The 19,257-nt window shown below is 30.8% G+C and overlaps 4 protein-coding genes across 18 annotated transcripts in view; 1 reads left to right on the top strand and 3 right to left on the bottom strand.

The window, feature by feature from the left end:
* The window catches only part of LOC123302592 (plasma membrane calcium-transporting ATPase 3), a 153,052-nt gene extending 149,859 nt beyond the window's left edge, over positions 1-3,193 (bottom strand). For all 12 annotated transcript variants that reach the window (XM_044885586.1, XM_044885594.1, XM_044885598.1 and 9 more), the window contains exon 1: positions 2,878-3,193. The gene's annotated coding sequence lies outside the window, so the exon portion shown is untranslated. The remainder of the gene's footprint in view (positions 1-2,877) is intronic.
* A 1,459-nt stretch (positions 3,194-4,652) lies between these two features.
* Positions 4,653-7,748, top strand: LOC123302663 (thioredoxin domain-containing protein 9-like). Its single transcript, XM_044885706.1, has 4 exons — positions 4,653-4,767; positions 4,911-5,099; positions 5,483-5,684; positions 7,005-7,748. Exons 2-4 carry the CDS (start codon positions 4,917-4,919, stop codon positions 7,262-7,264), a joined length of 645 nt encoding a protein of 214 aa, XP_044741641.1. The 5' UTR covers positions 4,653-4,767; positions 4,911-4,916; the 3' UTR covers positions 7,265-7,748.
* Positions 7,749-10,027: 2,279 nt separating this feature from the next.
* LOC123302653 (tRNA selenocysteine 1-associated protein 1-like) lies at positions 10,028-12,964 on the bottom strand. The gene is made up of 4 exons (XM_044885693.1): positions 12,800-12,964; positions 12,368-12,722; positions 10,625-11,104; positions 10,028-10,413 (listed from the first exon to the last, which is right to left on the bottom strand). The coding sequence occupies exons 1-4, from the start codon at positions 12,839-12,841 to the stop codon at positions 10,289-10,291; spliced, it is 1,002 nt and encodes a 333-aa protein (XP_044741628.1). The 5' UTR covers positions 12,842-12,964; the 3' UTR covers positions 10,028-10,288.
* A 5,848-nt stretch (positions 12,965-18,812) lies between these two features.
* Positions 18,813-19,257, bottom strand: part of LOC123302590 (mucin-5AC) — a 98,300-nt gene continuing 97,855 nt past the window's right edge. For all 4 annotated transcript variants that reach the window (XM_044885583.1, XM_044885581.1, XM_044885585.1 and 1 more), the window contains one exon: positions 18,813-19,096. In XM_044885583.1, coding sequence (XP_044741518.1) covers positions 18,938-19,096 — 159 coding nt within the window. In that variant the 3' untranslated portion in view covers positions 18,813-18,937. The remainder of the gene's footprint in view (positions 19,097-19,257) is intronic.

Genomic DNA, 19,257 nt, shown 5'->3' with positions numbered 1-19,257 from the left:
CAGAATGGCAGATTGTTATATGTTCATAATATAAGACAATGCTTTCAAAATATTCAGGCAAGCAAGACTAAAGTCTTGGCCTTGATATTGTTCATGCATTAAAGGCATACTCAGAAAACTTTCTGTTTTTCTTAGTATGCCGTTTAATATCGATTTTCATAATTCTTCTTCAAAATGATTTCCAATTAAACATGATATTATTCAAGTAGTAAACTCTTCTGTTCTAGACATTGGTTTTATTGTGTTCTTGTCAAATTTCCGCAATTGTTGGTTAAGTTGTTTTAGTTTTATTGTTTTTATTGTATTGCAGGATCAAGGCTGCAAAAGAAACAATTTTTCTTACATGTTAAATCTTCATATAGTTTATTAAACTATAGAGACCAAAGATGGATTACATTCGAATTAAGATAAATCTTTAGAGAGACTTTTGTACTCCGATCAGTCGGATCTATTGTATCGCATTTTCTTCAAAACTTTTCCAGAATTCCAATAGTCTCCAGTAGGATATCTCTTAGCGACACTCAAGAACAAGACTAAGCCTGGAAGAAATTTTATTGATATTTAGTCTTCTGGATGCGACAATTCCGTAGAAAGTGCCAGATCATAACTCTAAATCTGTAAAAGAACCAATTTTGCTTACATTTCAGCTTCGTTATTGAACTATAAAGACAGAGAAATTAGATAAGAGTAAACATTTAGAGAGATTTTGTACCTGCTTTTAAGTGTTCCAATTTTTTTACGACATTTCAAGACCAAGGTTAATTCTAAAAGATAATCAATTTTACTGATTTCAGTCTTAGTATTGAGTTTGCAGAAATCAACTTAACCCTCAAAAGAGTGAGTGATTTAAAGTTCTCAAAAGCCAAAAAACAAATTACGTGGCCAAGTATTAAACTTTCTTCTGATAGTGTAGGAGAAAATGAAATGAGAATGGATTCTCAAGATAAAGAGGCGAACAAATTTTATGAAATGAAAGTGACGAATCACCTTAATATCATACACCTCGAAAATAGGTTAATATCATGAGAACAATCGTTGGCGCTTTGTTTAAAATAAAACAACGTTACATGCGGTCGTGAGTACTGCTGGTATGTACGACTACACGACTACGAATCGAGATATTGCCTTGCTTCGTATAATGTGTGTATATTCGCTACTACTTGGCATGCTTGTATTTGTATTTCGTATATAACGATTACGTATATTTCTGCCTTTTTCAAATACCAGAAATTCTAAAACAACACACATGCAATGTTTATATTCGCACTCAACAAACATTTTGACACATTTTTTATTGGACAAAATCAAAAATAATAATTTTGAATTGAAATTTTTTAGACTCCTTTAACCGGCGTATTCAGAATATTAACATTCCCAAAAAAAGGAACCATTATAGAATCACTGATGTGCCTGTCAGTCTGCCCTACTTTCCCAATTTTTGAATCAATTTTGTTTTTAGCTGAGACTATCGTCTCAAGCCTCCTTTAGATTTTCAAATAAAGATAATAAATTTAATCAACCCTGGTGGAAAATAATGGTCTTAATAAGTCTTAGGAAACTCTGAAAAAGTCTTAGAAACTTTAAAAAAGTATTAAGAACTCTGAATAACTCTGAATTAGACTAGTCCGAAAACGTTGAGAAATTCAAAGTTGCTAAGACTTTTTCGGAATTTCTTATTATTTCTTCAAATATTTTTTCCACCAGGGAAGTTCAAAGGCCTCAGAATGGTTTGAAAAGGAACAACTTAAATCAGGAATACTTTGATTCTGCCACACTTTATCCTATAAAGAACGATAAAGACAAGAATCGAGTTCATATGAAATTAATTTATGAGAAAATTAGAGAAATACTCTGCCCCGGATTCTAATAAATTCAGAGGCGAGATTAAAATTCGCTCAGACTCTCAAAGCTTTCTAATTTGCTCTAAAGCTAAATTTTTTTTCATTCTAACAAAATTCTTCATTAAAAAGAGTAATATTATCAAAGTTTAAAAAAAATTCATTTGAGCTTTTTTCAAAAAAAAAAATAAAGGAAGCTTTAAATAGTTAATAAATCACATCGTAATGTTACCTTGAACCTATTGGAAAACTAATTTAAAAAACCACTGACCTAGAAATATTAACCACGATTTTTATTAAAGAAAATTTTCAAAAAAACTTTCAATGAAAAAAAAAAAAAAAAAACAAATAGAGGACCCTGAACTCAAAAAAAAGAAAAACAGTTTTTATAACACTGATACAAAACGATTGAAAATGCTGGCCGTCCCGAACATACGAACACACACACACACACTCACATACTACTATAGAAGACGGCGGGGCGTTATTAACAATCGAGAATTTCGGTAGTATGTGCCAAATCGACTTCGAGACATACAACAAAATAGGAACAGTTGGGGATTTATTGATTAATATAAGTTGGCAGTATTTTCCACCCCGAATGTCATCATCCTTATTGAATTTTACCAATTGTGGGTTACGTCATACCAATTTGTAAAAAGACACATGAGAGAAGTAAAAAAAAAAAAGATTTTTTTTCCTGTGACCTAGTGAGACAACATTTTTAAATTAGTTCCTGTGTTAAAACATTCGTGAATACGTCCGTCACATTGTGCGACAGACCAGTGGTCCAGTCCGTCTGTTCCACATAACTTTAATATCTGTACACCTGCTAAAACACATTATTCAGATTTGAAATAGTTTTATTATGAGAAGAGATCCGAACCACGAAGAAATAAATTCTCTATTTATAAATTTGCTGAATTCAAACTGTGCGTTCCCATAAAACAAACTTTTTATTTTAAAAATAAAACTTCAGTTTATAAGTTTGTAAAACTTCAATTATTGTGTGAAAAAAATTCAAAAAAATTCTACTTACAATCAAACACTTTAAGTGAAATTTTCTCAAAAACATTCACACCAAAATCCTCCCGTATCGTCGAATGGACTTGAAGAATAGCCCGTTGTCTCCGGGTCCAGTCTGCCGATGTGATTTCGATTGTTGAAAAGTTTTAACCGTATGCGCTCAAGTCACGCACATGGAGATGTTCCGTTATCAAATTCAAAAAAAAAAAAGAAAAAAAAACTAAATGTGGTACAAAGCCACACCTCACAAGGTTCTGAAGCCTAACACAGAGGTAGGCTTTCGAAAAAAAAAATTGGACCGTTACAACAAACCAAAAAAAAAATAACACAAAAAATTTAAAAAAAAAAAAAAAAAATTTTTAACACAATTTAAAATCGACGAAAGGCAAATCAAAGGCACGGTCCCACAAAAATACCGGGACCAGACACCTTCCGACCGGTTACCGGGAAACTTCACCAGCCACTGACTCCTTCGTTATATATCCACGATCACTACCGATTCTAATTCAACTGACTTGGTCTATGTGTGTATCGCTTGCGCAAAATCTACTACAGAATAAGTAATCTCTGTTCGTACAATGTTTATATGTTATATAGATTTCAAGAAACTTCGTGTAATACCCGTAGTTTTCTCATAAACACAGTGGCACCAAACAATTTTCTATTACATGTACAGTTTTATTCGATTTTTTTCTTGGAATACATTTAAACATTTTTAACATACAAATTTTTATATATAACGCAAATGATAAATTAAAACACTGTAATTGTTGATTATTTTATTGCTAGAACACTTTTTTTTGTATGAGGTAATTTGTATTATTGCTCTTTGAATCGACAGTGTGAACTGTCATGTTCCTACTAATATTCATTTGGTACCACTGTGCTTTTATCGTGCTACTTATTCATTTGGTTAGCAAAGACACACACCAAATATATGAAGAACATCTGTAAAATTCTATTTCTTTTTTAATTTTATTTCGTAGGTAATCCATAGACCATAAAGTCGATCTAGAAGTATCCCATCTTACATATATTATCTATCTTTGTCTTTCTAATATAATTAATTGTTACAATCCAATCTTTATCCTTTTTTACTTAAGGGACTCTACCAAAATAAGTTTTTTTGAAATAATTTAAAAACTTTGAATTTTTATAGCAAATATAAAAATGGTTCTTGGTATTTTATAATTTTTTTTTAAATTAGTATAATCCGTTTTTTTACCTTCAGAAAATTCGATTTGCAAAAGCACGGACGAATCAATCCAAAACTAAAGAAATTGCTTTAATTCAAAATAAAAAAAAACTCCAACGAACTTAATCAACAATCAATATTCTTCCGTTACAAACTTTGAACTAAACTTATTATATAACTTGCTGTCATTTTAACAAAAAATGGAGTAAATTGGGGTTTTTTTTAAATTTAAAACGATCCTATTAGGAGGGTTTTAATAATTTTGGAATTGTGAAAGTAAAAACTACTAACGCAAGCGTAGATACATTATTTCAATCTTGTTTAACCCGACGTAAAATCCAAATAACACAGCTTTTTAAGTTTAAAATAATTTGGGTCAATTGAAACTTCAAATTATATACGTCTACAAATTTAAAGTTATTAAAAAATATTTAAACTTCATCTAAAATATCTAATTGTGATTCTCTCAACACCAAGCATTATTTTTTATCTACGAATTTAACGATTTTTGTATGTGCCTAGAATTTTTTGAAAGAGGTGGCATATAAATTTTAAATTTACCGCTTTTTTTTATGTATATGTATATATGTACACTACCACCAACCTAAAATTGACACAATAATTAAATTCGTAATTCTTTCTTACAATAAAAAGAAATTTGTTTTAAAATCACACCCGGTTTTTTAATTCATAAATTTTTCTTGATTGGTAAGCAAATTTTCTTTATAAATTTTCAATTTCATTCAAAATCTATGTAAAGAATACAGTTATTTTATAAAAATTGTAAATTTTGGTACCATGTGTATTGTTGGAAATGTCAAAATTTTGAAAAGTTTTTCTTTTTTGTCCAGTTCAAAATGGCACCGATTAATAATATGGAAGCAGCTATAAGTCAAGTTGTGGAAACTGTGGAAAATCAATTAGATCAGCAAATTGATCAATTGAGAAATTTATCTGTTGATGATTTGGAAACAATTCGTAATCAAAGGTTAAAACTTTTGAAGGAAAAAGCTGCACAACAGATTGAATGGAAAAAGAAGGTCAGTTTCCACTTTGTTTTATTTCTATTTATTACAGTTAAACCTCTATAAATGAAAAATATTTCAATCAGCCATAAAAAAAACTTTTTAGTCCAAAAAGTTCGTTGCTCAAAGTCACCTTTTAGGTTCCTTGGGTCCTATTCTTAACAAGGTGCTTACAAAGTTTTTTGTCAAAGCTTTACATTAATTATTGATATGATGCGTATTATTGAAACCGTTTTTGTGTGCGATTTCAAGCGAAATCTTGTAAATCGCTTCTCAAAGTCAGTTAAGAATGATTCTTGTAGTGTTTAGGTCCTATTTGGGTTGCGGGTAAAATGATCTCTTTTGAAGTAATGTCCAAAAAGTTATCATATTTTAATTTTGAATAAAAATATTTATAGGGTCATGGAATAGTTGTTGAGCTGAAAGATGAAAAAGAGTTTTTCTCAACAACCAAAACATCAGAGAAATGTATCATTTTGGTGTATTCGGACGATACAATTGAAAGTAAAATTTTGGATCATCACATCAATATTATTGCTCCAAAATTATTGGAATGTAAAATTGCGAAAATCAATGTTAAATCGTGTCCATTTTTAATGAGTAAGTTTTTTCATTTAATTTTCTTTCCTCAGGCGTCTGAAACCATTAATCACGGGATTCTAATTTTGGTTTTAAGTACACTGGGCAATGATTTTTATTTAAATCGGAATCAATCTTTTTATGATTTCTCAATTTTATCAATACTTGTTTTTTTTACGATTTCTCGAATCCGTTTCAGGAATTTTTTTTTAAGATTTTAGGCGATAAATCAGAAACTATTCTTCCATTCGTCAAATAAACGCGATTTTTTAATTTTTTGGGTCAAAATAACCTTATAAACTGAGTTTTATCCAATTCCGAAACAAAAAATTTTTTCTTTGTTTTTTCGATTTTTGCTAAGGGGTACCCCTTAAGAAAATCGCAAAAAATCGAAAAATATTGTATGTTTCAAATTTCGGTAAAACTCAGTTTATAAGCTAATTTTGGCCCGAAAAATACAAAAATCGGGTTTATTTAACGATTGGGCGGTTAGTTTTCGAGATAACGCCAAAAATCGATTTGCAATATCGTTTTTCTCGGAAACTATGCGCACAATCGTCAAATGAACTCGATTTTTGAATTTTTTGGGTCAAAATTACCTTATAAACTGAGTTTTATCGAATTCTGAAACAGAAAATTTTTTTTGATTTTTTCGATTTTTTTCAAGGGGTACCCCTTCAAAAAATTGCAAAAAATCGAAAAAATTTTTATGTTTCGGAATTTGATGAAACACAGTTTCTAAGGTATATTTGACTTAAACAATTCAAAAATCGGGTTCATTTAACGATTGGACGGGTATTTTTTGAGATATCGCCAGAAATCGATCCAAGGACTCGTTTTTTTCAAAATTTACTAGCCCAATCGTCAAATAAACTCGATTTTTGAATTTTTTGGGTCAAAATTACCCTATAAACTGAGTTTTATCCAATTCCGAAACAAACAATTTTTTCTTGATTTTTTCGATTTTTGCAAAGGGGTACCCCCTTAAGAAAATCGAAAAATTTTGTGTGTTTCAAATTTCGATAAAACTCAGTTTATAAGATAATCATGACCCGAAAAGTACAAAAATCGGGTTCATTTAACGACTGGGCGATTATTTTTCGAGATAACGCCAAACATCGATATGAAATATCGTTTTTCTCAGAAACTGCGCTCATAATCGTCAAATGAACTCAATTTTTGAATTTTTTGGGTTAAAATAACCTTATAAACTAAGTTTTATCTAATTTCGAAACAAAAATTCCAAAAAATCGAGATTCCAATATTTTAAAGAAGTATAGCCTGCCCCTCAAAAATTAATTCGAGCCAAGCTAATATATAGATTTTGTTTGTTTGTTCCAGAACGATTAAATTTAACGAAAACTCCAGTGTTAATTTTAATCCAAGAATTTAATATCATCGAAAAAATTCAACGTTTCGATAATATTATCGATATCAGTAACAAAAGCACAGAAGCTTTACTGTATCGTTTACATACGAGTGGAATCATTCAGAACGAGGATCTTGTTGCACCAACACAGAAAAAGAAGAAAGTTCTCACACATCGTCGTAAAGTTATCCGAGAAGGAAGTAGTGATTCATCTGATGATGATTCCGATTAATTATTCTTTGTTTTTCTTCTTTAATTCTCGCCCTAATTATTAGATAGCATATCAATTTTTAACAAATTTTTTAAAATTAGTGACGGATTTAAAGCTGGAAAACCTGGAAATGCCAGGAAATTAAAGTATCAGCGAGGGAAGATGGTAAAAAATTCCTCTAGAATTGAATTTTGAAGACCGGAAACTTCATTGATACCTCTGATGCGTTAAACTGAAAGCTAATTTAAATCCGTCACTGTTTATAAGAAAATCGCCTTTTAGGCGAAAATAAAATTCTAGAAATGTGCAAAAACTTGCGCAATATAACCATAAAAAAATGTTTCGCCTTTGACCAAAACGTTTAACAAAAAAAATAATAATAATTTCGCCTTGATCAACGAATTTCTAGCGAAATTTCGACACACTTGCTTTAATAACAAAAAAAAAAACATAATTCTAAATAAAAAAACATATTAATCAGGGTGGAGATCGACCTGGAAAACCTGGAAGTCAAGAAATTTTACTATATGTCAGCGAAAATAATGATCGCAAATTGGGAAAATCTAAATATTTTAAAAAAGCTGATTCTTCGGAGATTATATATTTTTCATCAATTTTAACCACAAATTTTCCGTTTGTTTTGGGTTCAATTTACCATAGAAAATGGTTTTTTTTGTCTTTTTTATCGAATTTCAAGATTTCCAAAACCATGTGGGAAATTTTTGCAATAATCATTGAAAAGAAATTTCAGTAAATCGCCACCCTGTAATTCGAAATCGGAAACATGTTTAAATTATGGGTGTCGAGTTAGAACGACAATCTATGTCATAACAGATGTCAATGGAAGCCGGTTAATGAATATGTTTGGGGCTGCGATATGGTGACAGATAACACACCCCTTAGTGAAATCCAAACTTTTGAGGATTTTACCCTATATACAAAATACTCGATATATGAAAAAATAATATTTATTCGTAAAAAAATAACAATTACAAAAATATTCTTGAATGAAAATCACAGAAAATCACAGAAAGTTGCTTGAAAATTTTTCGGAACCATTTTAAACTGAACAAATCATTTATTGAATAAAAAAATTAGCCGTTCTGTTTTTTGCGTTAACATTTATTGTTTTTTGTTTCGATACGGGCCATATCGAGATTTTTTCATATATTTAATGTGTTCTTTACCAGCGAAATATCTAAAATCTAAAATTTGGGACACCCCTAATTTAAAACTACATAATTAAGTAATATGAAGTCTCCCAAAAGTCGCTTAATCACGTACATTGAAATTATACCGTGAGCAAGATTAGATGTATATGTATACATTCGGCAATGTGTATAAGAAAGATATACTATTATAGATATGTTTTCTTATGCCGTGTGCTGGAAACAAAGCTACAGTACAAACAAGAAAGAATTCCTCTCACAAATGGTATGTTTAGGTTACGCGACTTCTGAGACACTTTGTAAAATATCATATTTTTTTATAATTTTTCTAATGTTAAAATTTTATTTATTCGAAATACAAAATTGTTTACTAAAAACAATACTTTTATTGACGTTTTTTATTTATACGTTACCTTCCAATTTATCCAAGCGTAAAAGGGCGACAGAAACCTAAGATGAATGAAGAATTCCTCACGTAGACATGCTAAGTATCGAAAATATCGTAACCCAGGAGAGTTAAATTTTATAATCAGACAGAGGCGGATTATCCATAAGGCAAAGTAGGCACAAGGTTACAAAGAGTCGCGCTATGTAACAAAAATGACAGCCCGTTGGTATTGACATGAGCCTTTGGGTCTATCGAAGACTTACCATTCCACTTCGTGGTTTAAAATATCTCCTGTGCAAGGATTTTGAGAAATTTCCCATTCGAACTTGACCTCGTCTGCCACCCTTGTCCAATCGAATATTTTTCCAAATCTGTTCCAAATAAATGGGGACAGACTAACGGACACGTAGGTAGGATACGTACAGGTATGATAAGGAAAAGTACTCGATTTTAAGGAATTTAGTCTAGGAAATTGTCCATGTGAAAAAGATGTATTTTAGTCGAGGAAAGTATGACCTCCGATCTAGTCCTCAAAAAAGGTTTTACTAAGGACTACTCCGATCTTTAAAGTCATATTGTGTAATTAGAACTCAAAAACAAACAAAAAATTTACTTCATTTAAAGATTTGAGAGGTAGTTTTGAAGTTGTTTAGCCAGAAATTTCGGCATAGAGTGTTCTTTGCAGGATTTTAACCGATGTCGCTTTAAAATAGATTTTATAAAATAATCTTAGAAACTTGTGCTTCAAAATTACAAAATCTTTTATCTCAGGTTTTGAAACAAGAAAAACCCCATAAAAAGTAATATTGACCCAAAAAAGACCCTATTGCTTGATGGTCTATGAGTGGAGCGTTTTGAAGCCACATCTGGGAGACTTTGGATCTTGGATTGGCTTTTAGTTCTAATTACTTTGGAGTCCACAAACTAAATCAAATTTATTTTAAAACTGTGAACAGTTATCCAGACTAAAATACATCTTTCCCATCAGATAAATTTCTGGACTCGTTGTTTGAAGTATACCATTACGATATAAATTCTTTTATTTAAATGTCGACAAACATGATTAGTAACTAATACAATATAAAAATAACTAAAGTTAGATTATTTCTAAGTAGTACAATTCAACTAAATATCTAAAAGCACAAAAATTAATGCATATTTGAAATTTTCCACAATTGTTTATTGGGTTGTAAAAACTTAAGAAAGTCGAAAAAGGTATGCCCCTAAGAGGTCGATTTTTTTTTGGATTGTGGAAAATTTCAAAGATGCATTAAGTTTTTCCTTTTTAATTTTAAGTTTCATTGTACTAAAGTGTTAAAACACATTCTACACACATAATTCATATAAAATAAAATTAATTAATTGTACAATTTTTCATAAAACAATTAAGGATTTTCCACATCGTTTAAACAATCCTTAAACGTTTCATGGAAATCAAAATTTTTTTCTAAAATAATTACAAAATATAGTGATTGATATTAAATAAAGTTAACAAATTTCTAACAGACCTTCACACGGTAACCATTTAGAACTTTCTAAGGAATCCCATAAAACTTTATCCTGTTCACATAATTCCTTATTTAGTTTATCTACATCCAAAGCCGTTGAGTGTTCTGAAAATTCAATAATTTGAAATTTTATAATTGTTTAAAGGATGTTCTATTTTCGATGTTAATTTTGAATATCCCGCCATTTTGTTGGTTTGTACAAGACTGTTCTGTATTTTGACATTTGGTAAGCAGGGCCGGATTAACCATGAGTGGACTTTTCAAGAAGAAGATTCTAAAGGATAAATTGAGAAGCAATAAATTTTGAAATACATACCAATTAATTCTAAATCATCGTCAATTTTCGCTTGAGTTGGTTCTGGTAAAGAACTATGAGAAGTATGTATACCATGCCCATTATACGAGGAGCTACCACTCAACGCAGACGTATCAATTAACACATTCTCCGTGGTCGATTGACAAAACTCAGGTGTCTGATCGTAGTAACCTTGCCAAGCGTAATTTTGCCAGTACGCGGACGGATCATAATACTGTGAATAGTCTTGGGATTGTGTCGTGTACGTTTGTGCTGGAGGTGCAGAATTTGAGGGTGCTGGCGATAGTGTGGTGGTACTTTGTGGTGGGGATGATATTGTGGTTGCCCCTTTTGGTTTTGGTACTGCATTACATATTTTTAAGGCTTTGCTGCCTAAACCAATGTAACCATTCATTGCCGTTAAACTATTTTTCTGTTCGTCTTCACTACCAAACCGAACAAATCCGTAGCCTTTACTAAATCCGGAGTTATCTAGAATCACTGGAACAAAAAATTTCGTTAGAATTAAATTTCGAATTTAAATAGTTGAATAAAAATAGGTATTGAGGACGAGTCCCTAGAATCTGTGCTGAAAAATTCTTCTGCAAATTCTTTCAGTACAATCCGTGTCCTCGAAAGAAGCAGAGTTATTAGGATTTAATAAAAGCTGTGGTTATTCGGATACTGTGTGTTCAGGGCGAATCTCAAGTTAAGGTAATTTGAAGTAGATGATTAACGTGAACAGAATATTATCTAAATTTTTTGAGCTTTCCTCAGATTTAATTTAGCGTGAATGAAAGCTTTTATTTATCATAGAACTGTGAATAACAATTTTTGCACTTATTTTGAAATGCATTAATAAATAAATTCGTGGATCGCAGGTTGAACGTACGGGCCAAAAAATCCCAACTAACTCGACCTCATTAGAGGCATGGCCAACCCTTGGTTCTCTGAATGAACCCAAGAACCAAAAAACCGCAAATTCGGGCTAAATTGACCTTGTTAAAGACATGAACAACACGAGGATCAGTGAATGAACAGTGAAACTCGCAGACCCGTGCTAGCTCGACCCCACCGTGTGTAGATTCTAGCTGCTTTAAAATTGACAGCATAACCTCAAATAAACGAATTTTCAAATATTAAATTTTCGTGATAAATGACATTTTTGTATATTTCAAAATCAATGAGGTAATTAACATCTTATGAGGGCCTGCCTCATGGGAGGGGTTTTGAGGGTCAAAACTCCTCCCATTGAGAATCAAACGTGCTGAAAAATTATAAAAATACAAACAATTGGATGTTATATTTTGAGCATTTCTTTGTCCTTTTGACAATTTTTGCTGAACCTCACCCTTTTTTAGATTAAAACCGTTCAAAAAGTTCGTTATTTTGATGCAAATTTGATTTTGACAAAATTAACGATAATAGTGTGATTTCCGCCAAATGTTTAACTAAAATTAGATTTAATATTTTGAATATTTCGAAACAAATTTTGTCTTACCGATTCTTTCACCTAACCTTATCGATTTCGAGATGTCGGCGTTTCAAAATAATAATCACTTTTTTAGGCTAAAATTTGATTATCAACAAGTTTATCAATTATCAAGTGGTTTTAATCAAATTAGAAAATAAACTGATTTTATATTTTCGACTGTTCTAAACATTCCTAGAAATCTAGGTATCTTATCTTTAATAAAATCCAAATAGAAAACCTAGATAACAATAATGGATATTTACAAATAACAAAGATTAAAGCCAACTTACCTTTTGCAGTTTTGATCGTGTTATAACGTGACGCAAAAGCTCGATACAAACTATAATCATCAACATCTGGACTTAAATCTCCGACCCAAACAGAAAATTCACGTTCTAAAAGTGATCGACCCGTGCTACTTGCATTATTTAAACGAAATCGTACAATTGGATTTGTACCCGGTATTGGTTTACCATTTAATTTATGCATTGCATCAATTGCTTGTTCGTCGGTTGGAAAATGTACGAAACAATATCCAGCTGGTTCGCCCGTGAATTTGTTTCGCATTACTTTCACATTTTGTGGATGTTCGCCCATTTTTTGAAATGCTAACATTATGAAACTTTCCGTCATGTATGGTTCTAACTGAAAACAAAACACAAACAAGAGGTTATTTTTTTGTATTCGGCACACTTGGATTTATTAAAAATATATTTTCTTACACTGCCCATCCATAACTGACAATGTATCATTCCAGTCATCATTGAAATTTTGTTTTCGTTTTCCAAACTTAATAAAATAATCTATTTCTTGTAAAAATTTAATTCATTATTTATAAAAACGAAAATTTTAACCTAACTTTTGTGATTACTTCAAAACCAAACAACAAAAATAGAAAGAGGATATATGCAAAAATACCTACAGTAATTTATTACATGTTTTACTCACTAGATGGCAGCTTAAACTTTTGGGTACGTTCTTTGTGTACAATAGTGCATACATTATTTAAATGTTTAAAAAAAGTAAAAAAAAGAAAACTTTATCAAAATATAACAGCATTACCATTTTTTTAACGAAGTGGTTATCCGCACAATACCGTCTACGGTCTAGACCGTCCACGGTATACCGTATACGGTCTATTTAGACGCGGTATGAAATTATTTTTGCCCTTTTATACCGTGGGGCTCTTATACCGTGCATGGTATACTTTTTCACGGTATACTCTTTATGCCGTCGAGCCCTTATACCGTGTGCGGTATAATCTCGTCCACGGTATACACAATATAGATTGGAATGCTTATTTGAAGTAAATGAAATATACCGTGTGCGGTATAGTCTCGTCCACGGTATACATTATACAGATGGGAAAGCGTATTCTACAGAAATGTAACATACCGTGTGCGGTATACTCTCGTCCACGGTATACATTATACGTCCAGAGTATACCGCACACGGTATGTTAAATTTCGGATTTAACATGTAACGATTCAAGAGCTCAAAACGTTCTCAGAAACGTATCCGCGGAACTATTTAGTTTTATCAACTTCAATGAAAGTTAAATCTTAGTGCTTGCATTATTTTGAACAAATTAGAAAAGTTTAAAAAATCAATCTTTGTGTTGAATATTGGATCCCACAATCTTATACGGTATACCGTCTATACGGTATACCGTAGACGGTTATAGACGGTATACCGTATAGACGGTATACCGTGTAGACGGTATACCGTATAGACGGTATACCGTGTAGACGGTATACCGTATAGACGGTATACCGTGTAGACGGTATACCGTATAGACGGTATACCGTGTAGACGGTATACCGTGTAGACGGTATACCGTATAGACGGTATACCGTGTAGACGGTATACCGTGTAGACGGTATACCGTCTATACGGTATACCGTCTATAACCGTCTACGGTATACCGTATAGACGGTATACCGTATAAGATTGTGGGATCCAATATTCAACACAAAGATTGATTTTTTAAACTTTTCTAATTTGTTCAAAATAATGCAAGCACTAAGATTTAACTTTCATTGAAGTTGATAAAACTAAATAGTTCCGCGGATTAGAAAAGTTTAAAAAATCAATCTTTGTGTTGAATATTGGATCCCACAATCTTATACGGTATACCGTCTATACGGTATACCGTAGACGGTTATAGACGGTATACCGTATAGACGGTATACCGTGTAGACGGTATACCGTATAGACGGTATACCGTATAGACGGTATACCGTGTCGACGGTATACCGTATAGACGGTATACCGTATAGACGGTATACCGTGTAGACGGTATACCGTGTAGACGGTATACCGTATAGACGGTATACCGTCTACACGGTATATCGTAGACGGTATACCGTATAGGATTACATACTTTGTTGATCCAAATCGGATATAATTTGGATATGATAGAGCAAAATTAAATTTTTTGGATTTTGATGACGTCATAAAGTTAAAAAATTCGATTTTTTTGATAACACAAGCAAATTTGAACCGATCTTATTGGAATTTTTTTTGAAACCCACTATTTTTGGGTCATTCTTTTCAGCTGTGATGTCAGTTTTTCGCTAGCTATCACTTATGTTCTTAATTCCGGGACCGGGACTCCACATTGTTGAAACTTATTAGAGCTAGGTTAATTTTGATGACAAATTTGAAAAGTATGACCCAAATTTAGTAGAATTACATACTTAGTTTATCAAAATTGGATAAAATTTGGATATGATAGAGCAAAATTAAAATTTTTGGATTTTGATGACGTCACTAAGTTAAAAAAATCAATTTTTTGATAACACAGGCAAATTTTATTCGATCTGAATGGAATTTTTTTTGAAACCCACTAATTTTAGGTCCATCTTTTTACTTATGATGTTAGTTTTTCGCTAACAGTCATCTTTGTGCTGAATATCGGGACCAGGTCCCCAGAATCTTCACTCTTATTTAAGGTAGGTTAAATTTGACCAAAAATTTGAAAAGTATGGCCCAAATTTAGTAGGATTACATACTTTGTTTATCCAAATCGGATATAATTTGGATATGATAGAGTAAAATTAAAATTTTTGGATTTTGATGACGTCACCAAGTTAAAAAAATCAATTTTTTGATAGCACAGGCAAATTTTATTCGATCTGAATGGAATTTTTTTTGAAACCCACTAATTTTAGGCCAAGCTATTCACTTGTGATGTTAGTTTTTTGCTTACAATCATCTTTGTGCCGAATATCGGGACCAGGACCTCATAATCTGGAATCTTACAAAATTTCTATGCAGTCAATAGAAATGTAGATCCACCAGGCCCAAATTTGAGTATAGACATACCTCATCTTCAAGTGTTTTTTTATTTGGAATATAGGATTTAAAAAAATTAAACAAAAATTAAATAATTTTGAGAAATAATTTATATTTAAATAAAATCCATTACAAATAGGGCATTATTTACATACAAATAACACTTTAAAAAAAGTAAAAATTTATAATTCTAAAAAAAATAGGTAAGAAAGATAATTCGATCTAAGTATATAAATAATTAGGTATATATATAATTTGAAAATTTCATTTTCAAAATAAAAATTTTCATTGTTTTTTAAGCAAATTAATGACTTAATATTAAAAAATAATCCTTATAAAGTATATACATTTCAAAATAATTAATTATTTAGCAATTTTGAGTTGAAATTGAACTGGATGTAATCGCACACAGGACTTTGAGAAGAGTCTCAAATTTAAAAACGATTGAATTGAATTATGACAACTGTATATTATATACAAAATATTTTATTGGCTGTCAATTCAATCATCGCCATCAGTCTAAAATGCTTGTACACCCAGTACAAAAAATTAAAAAAACAAAAAACAATCGTGAAAAGTTACGTGTGGAATTTCTATTCGATTCATTTTTTTTAATAAACTCATTCACAAAATTGTCTCTGATTTGTCTTGTTATGATTGGAAGAGAGATAACCATCTCTGGAGACCACCCTATATACTCAATGTGTTTAATAGAGAGGGAGGTTTCGAATTTTACTATCTCTTTTCATTTGTGTCGAAAAAATCTCAAAGACTATTTTACAATCATTCACACGTTTTACACTCATATCACAAACGTTCATAATTTCACTTTCTACAATTACAATATTGATCTGTTTTGGCACACACTGTAAGAAAACTGGAATATGGATTTACTTTAAACACTGAGAGAAAAGAACATCATATTAAAACTAACATACATTGTATGTTAAGGTAGAACGAGCACCAACGCAATTTTAGATTTAGGATTAAAATTATTTGTATCTTATTTTCAACTTTGATGATGAATTTTGTTATAATTTCATGAATATCTGCCTTGGTTTTCGAAATATCGAAAAGTAAATACCCTGATAAAAACGTCCAATTGAATTCCGATTCAAATTTCCAATTTGTTCCGATTGAATTCCAATTCAATCCAATAGAAGATTAGTTCTATTCGAATGAATCGACTTCAATTAAATTTAACAATTGCCTTGGTGCTCCTAGATTCTTAATATTACATTCTGCGTGTTGTATCATTTGAGCAGTGTTGTTTATGTGGCGACAAATTGTTAGAGATTGCGCAATCGGAATTTTTTTCAAAGAATAAAAACTATTGAACAATTCATGTTCGCAAAATCTGGCGATTTGACGCCATATAAAAGAATACAACTTTGATATTGGTGGGGATAACAAAAGGGAATATGGTGGAGATAATTTAAATATTCCCGCTTTCATTTCCCTCAGTGAATCAACTCAAATTTGCTAAATACCCAAAAAGGCTATATCACAATCTCAAATTACAAAAACAAGGATTGCTGATTAGCGGAAATAGATAAGAAAAAAAAAATATCCACAACATTTAATTAAGGAAGTCACATGAAGAGAGCGTTTTTTTTGTTATGTCAATTATGGTCATTTTTTATAGCACGTTTTTCTTTGTTATACGCGTGTGAACGAGGCAAGTACAATATTTTTAAAAAAATTGCTGGATGCAGTGAAATTATTTACAAAGTATATATTTTTTTTAAGATAATACGAAAATTTGCCTCTAGTTGATTAAAAACACATTTTGGCAAATAATAATTTTTTTTTAAGCTTTAGATTTTTTTAATTATCACATTGTGTATTTTTTTTCTAAGTAAAAATGTCTCCTTTATACAGTGCAAACTTACACGTCACTGGTTTTTGTGGAAATTCAAACAACGCGCGCTCTTTTAGTGAGCGTTCAGACAGACCCAGTCTCTTGCACTGTATAAACGAGCATTAAAAATATGTCCCAAATTAAACCGAAATATTTTCTAAGTGTATTGTTCACTATTCTATATGAAGATATGTTTTGTCCAGTGTAATTTATCGAAAATACTGATTTTTCCTTATTCGCGGATGTTTAGTATTCTTTCACAGCCATATTTCTATGCTTACAATCTACTTTAACTGTTAGTTAAATTTTATGTAGCAAGATACAGTCATTACTAGATTACCTCAATTTTTAAACCCCACTAAATTGCGAGAAAATTGACAGAAATGTTAGCCAGAAATCTGGGGGAATACAAGATTTATACAGAGTAAAATAGTCCCTGGCAAAAATTCCGATTCCTTGATAGAAATGAATCGATTTGGATTAGAAAAATTTCCAATTCATTCCTATTTAATCCCAATTCAATCTAATAGATCTGATCGAAAATTTCCAATTGGGTTCTATTGGATTGAATCGGAATTCATTCGGAATGAATTGGAAATTTAAACCGGAATTGAGTAGGACTTTTTTTGTCAGGGGTTTAAAGATGCTGACGATTCAGCTTGAAGAAAACTAAGTAAATAATTTTTAAAGTGTTGAACTTGTTTAAAATTGAAAATTGATAGAAATGTTAGCGAGAAATATGAGAGAGTACAAGAATTATAAAGAGTAAAATAGTTTAAGGGCGTTGACGATTAAGCAAATTAGTTTTAAAGTACAGAACTTGTCTAAAATTGATTAAAGAATATTTAGGTTGAAGAAAAAAGATAGATTTTTAAGTCTAGAATTATTAGTTTAGGGAATCTTGCTATCATGTTATCCAGATAAACGTATCTTGATCCAAAACACTGGTACCAACAATTTTGAAAAAAAAAAACAACTGTATTCCCCAGAACGTAAAAGCCATAATGAAACCGTATTTAAAAAAAAATGAACCCATAAAATTTATGAGCTAATTATATAAAACCTCACCAAATAAAATAAAAAAACCCTAGTGAACAATACTCAAAGATTTTGTGTTTGTACAATAATTTTTCGACGTTTCAAATTCTTTTTTTTCTTCAAATTTTATTTCGATTTTGAGAAAATTAACCTCAAATATTCCCATGATTGGAAAAATTATTTGCTACGATATTATGTAAGGAGAAATTATGGTAATATGTTTTCAAATGAATCGTTTTCTCGAATAGAAAGTAAATTTTTTTAAATATAAATTTGACTAATTGAAAATTTAGCTTCTAAAAACAAAGAAAATTGGAAAAACGATTCATTGATGTTAAATTTGTTAAAAAAAAAGTTTAAAATGGGACATGGAACGAGTGATATTCATAATTGGGAAGGGGTAGGGTGTTAGTTTTCTTTTATTTTCTTTTGAGAATCGTTTTGAGCATTATGTTATTTATATTTTATCTGAGAAAAATATAAAAATCTTAAAAAAATTTGTTTTAATAAATTAATTTTATTAATAATACTGCAAAATATATTAATTAATTTCGATGGTAAAAAATCGCTTTTCTATATATTTTTACTAGAAAAATTATTGGTTGATTTCCTCAGATTAGGTATTATTTTATTTCTTAGAAAAAAATTTTTGTTAATATTTGCTTTAATCTTCGATATCATTATCAATTCGGCTACTCTTGATACCAGTTTTACCGGTCCATGGATAAATATCGGGACATGGTTGACATGTACGCATATATCGTACACCAGATTTGTGCCATAAATTACATACTTTTGGATTATTACATTTTTTGGGTCGATTCTGTTGAAAGAAAAAATATTTATTAATTTCTAAAAACTAGGAATATTGGAATAGCGAAAAAAACATTCAAATCGAAGGAGCTAAACATTTTCTGGAAACTAGGAAACACCCTGATGACGGATTTTGTTTGCGACAAATGACAAACTGTAAGATTCTGCCGA

Source organism: Chrysoperla carnea, chromosome X (genome assembly GCF_905475395.1).
Source record: "Chrysoperla carnea chromosome X, inChrCarn1.1, whole genome shotgun sequence".
In the NCBI taxonomy this organism is placed as follows: domain Eukaryota; kingdom Metazoa; phylum Arthropoda; class Insecta; order Neuroptera; family Chrysopidae; genus Chrysoperla; species Chrysoperla carnea.
The sequence above is the reverse complement of the archived record's forward strand: the minus strand, read 5'-3'. Positions and strand labels throughout refer to the sequence as shown.

Excerpts from the sequence above, each read along its gene's own strand:
- LOC123302663 (XM_044885706.1), top strand. The coding sequence starts at position 4,917 with ATGGCACCGATTAATAATATGGAAGCAGCTATAAGTCAAGTTGTGGAA. Across the intron at positions 5,100-5,482 it reads AGATTGAATGGAAAAAGAAG|GGTCATGGAATAGTTGTTGA; the intron begins GTCAGTTTCCAC and ends AAATATTTATAG. Across the intron at positions 5,685-7,004 it reads ATCGTGTCCATTTTTAATGA|AACGATTAAATTTAACGAAA; the intron begins GTAAGTTTTTTC and ends TGTTTGTTCCAG.
- LOC123302653 (XM_044885693.1), bottom strand. The coding sequence starts at position 12,841 with ATGATGACTGGAATGATACATTGTCAGTTATGGATGGGCAGT. Across the intron at positions 12,723-12,799 it reads GTCAGTTATGGATGGGCAGT|TTAGAACCATACATGACGGA; the intron begins GTAAGAAAATAT and ends TTTTGTTTTCAG. Across the intron at positions 11,105-12,367 it reads CACGATCAAAACTGCAAAAG|TGATTCTAGATAACTCCGGA; the intron begins GTAAGTTGGCTT and ends TTTTTGTTCCAG.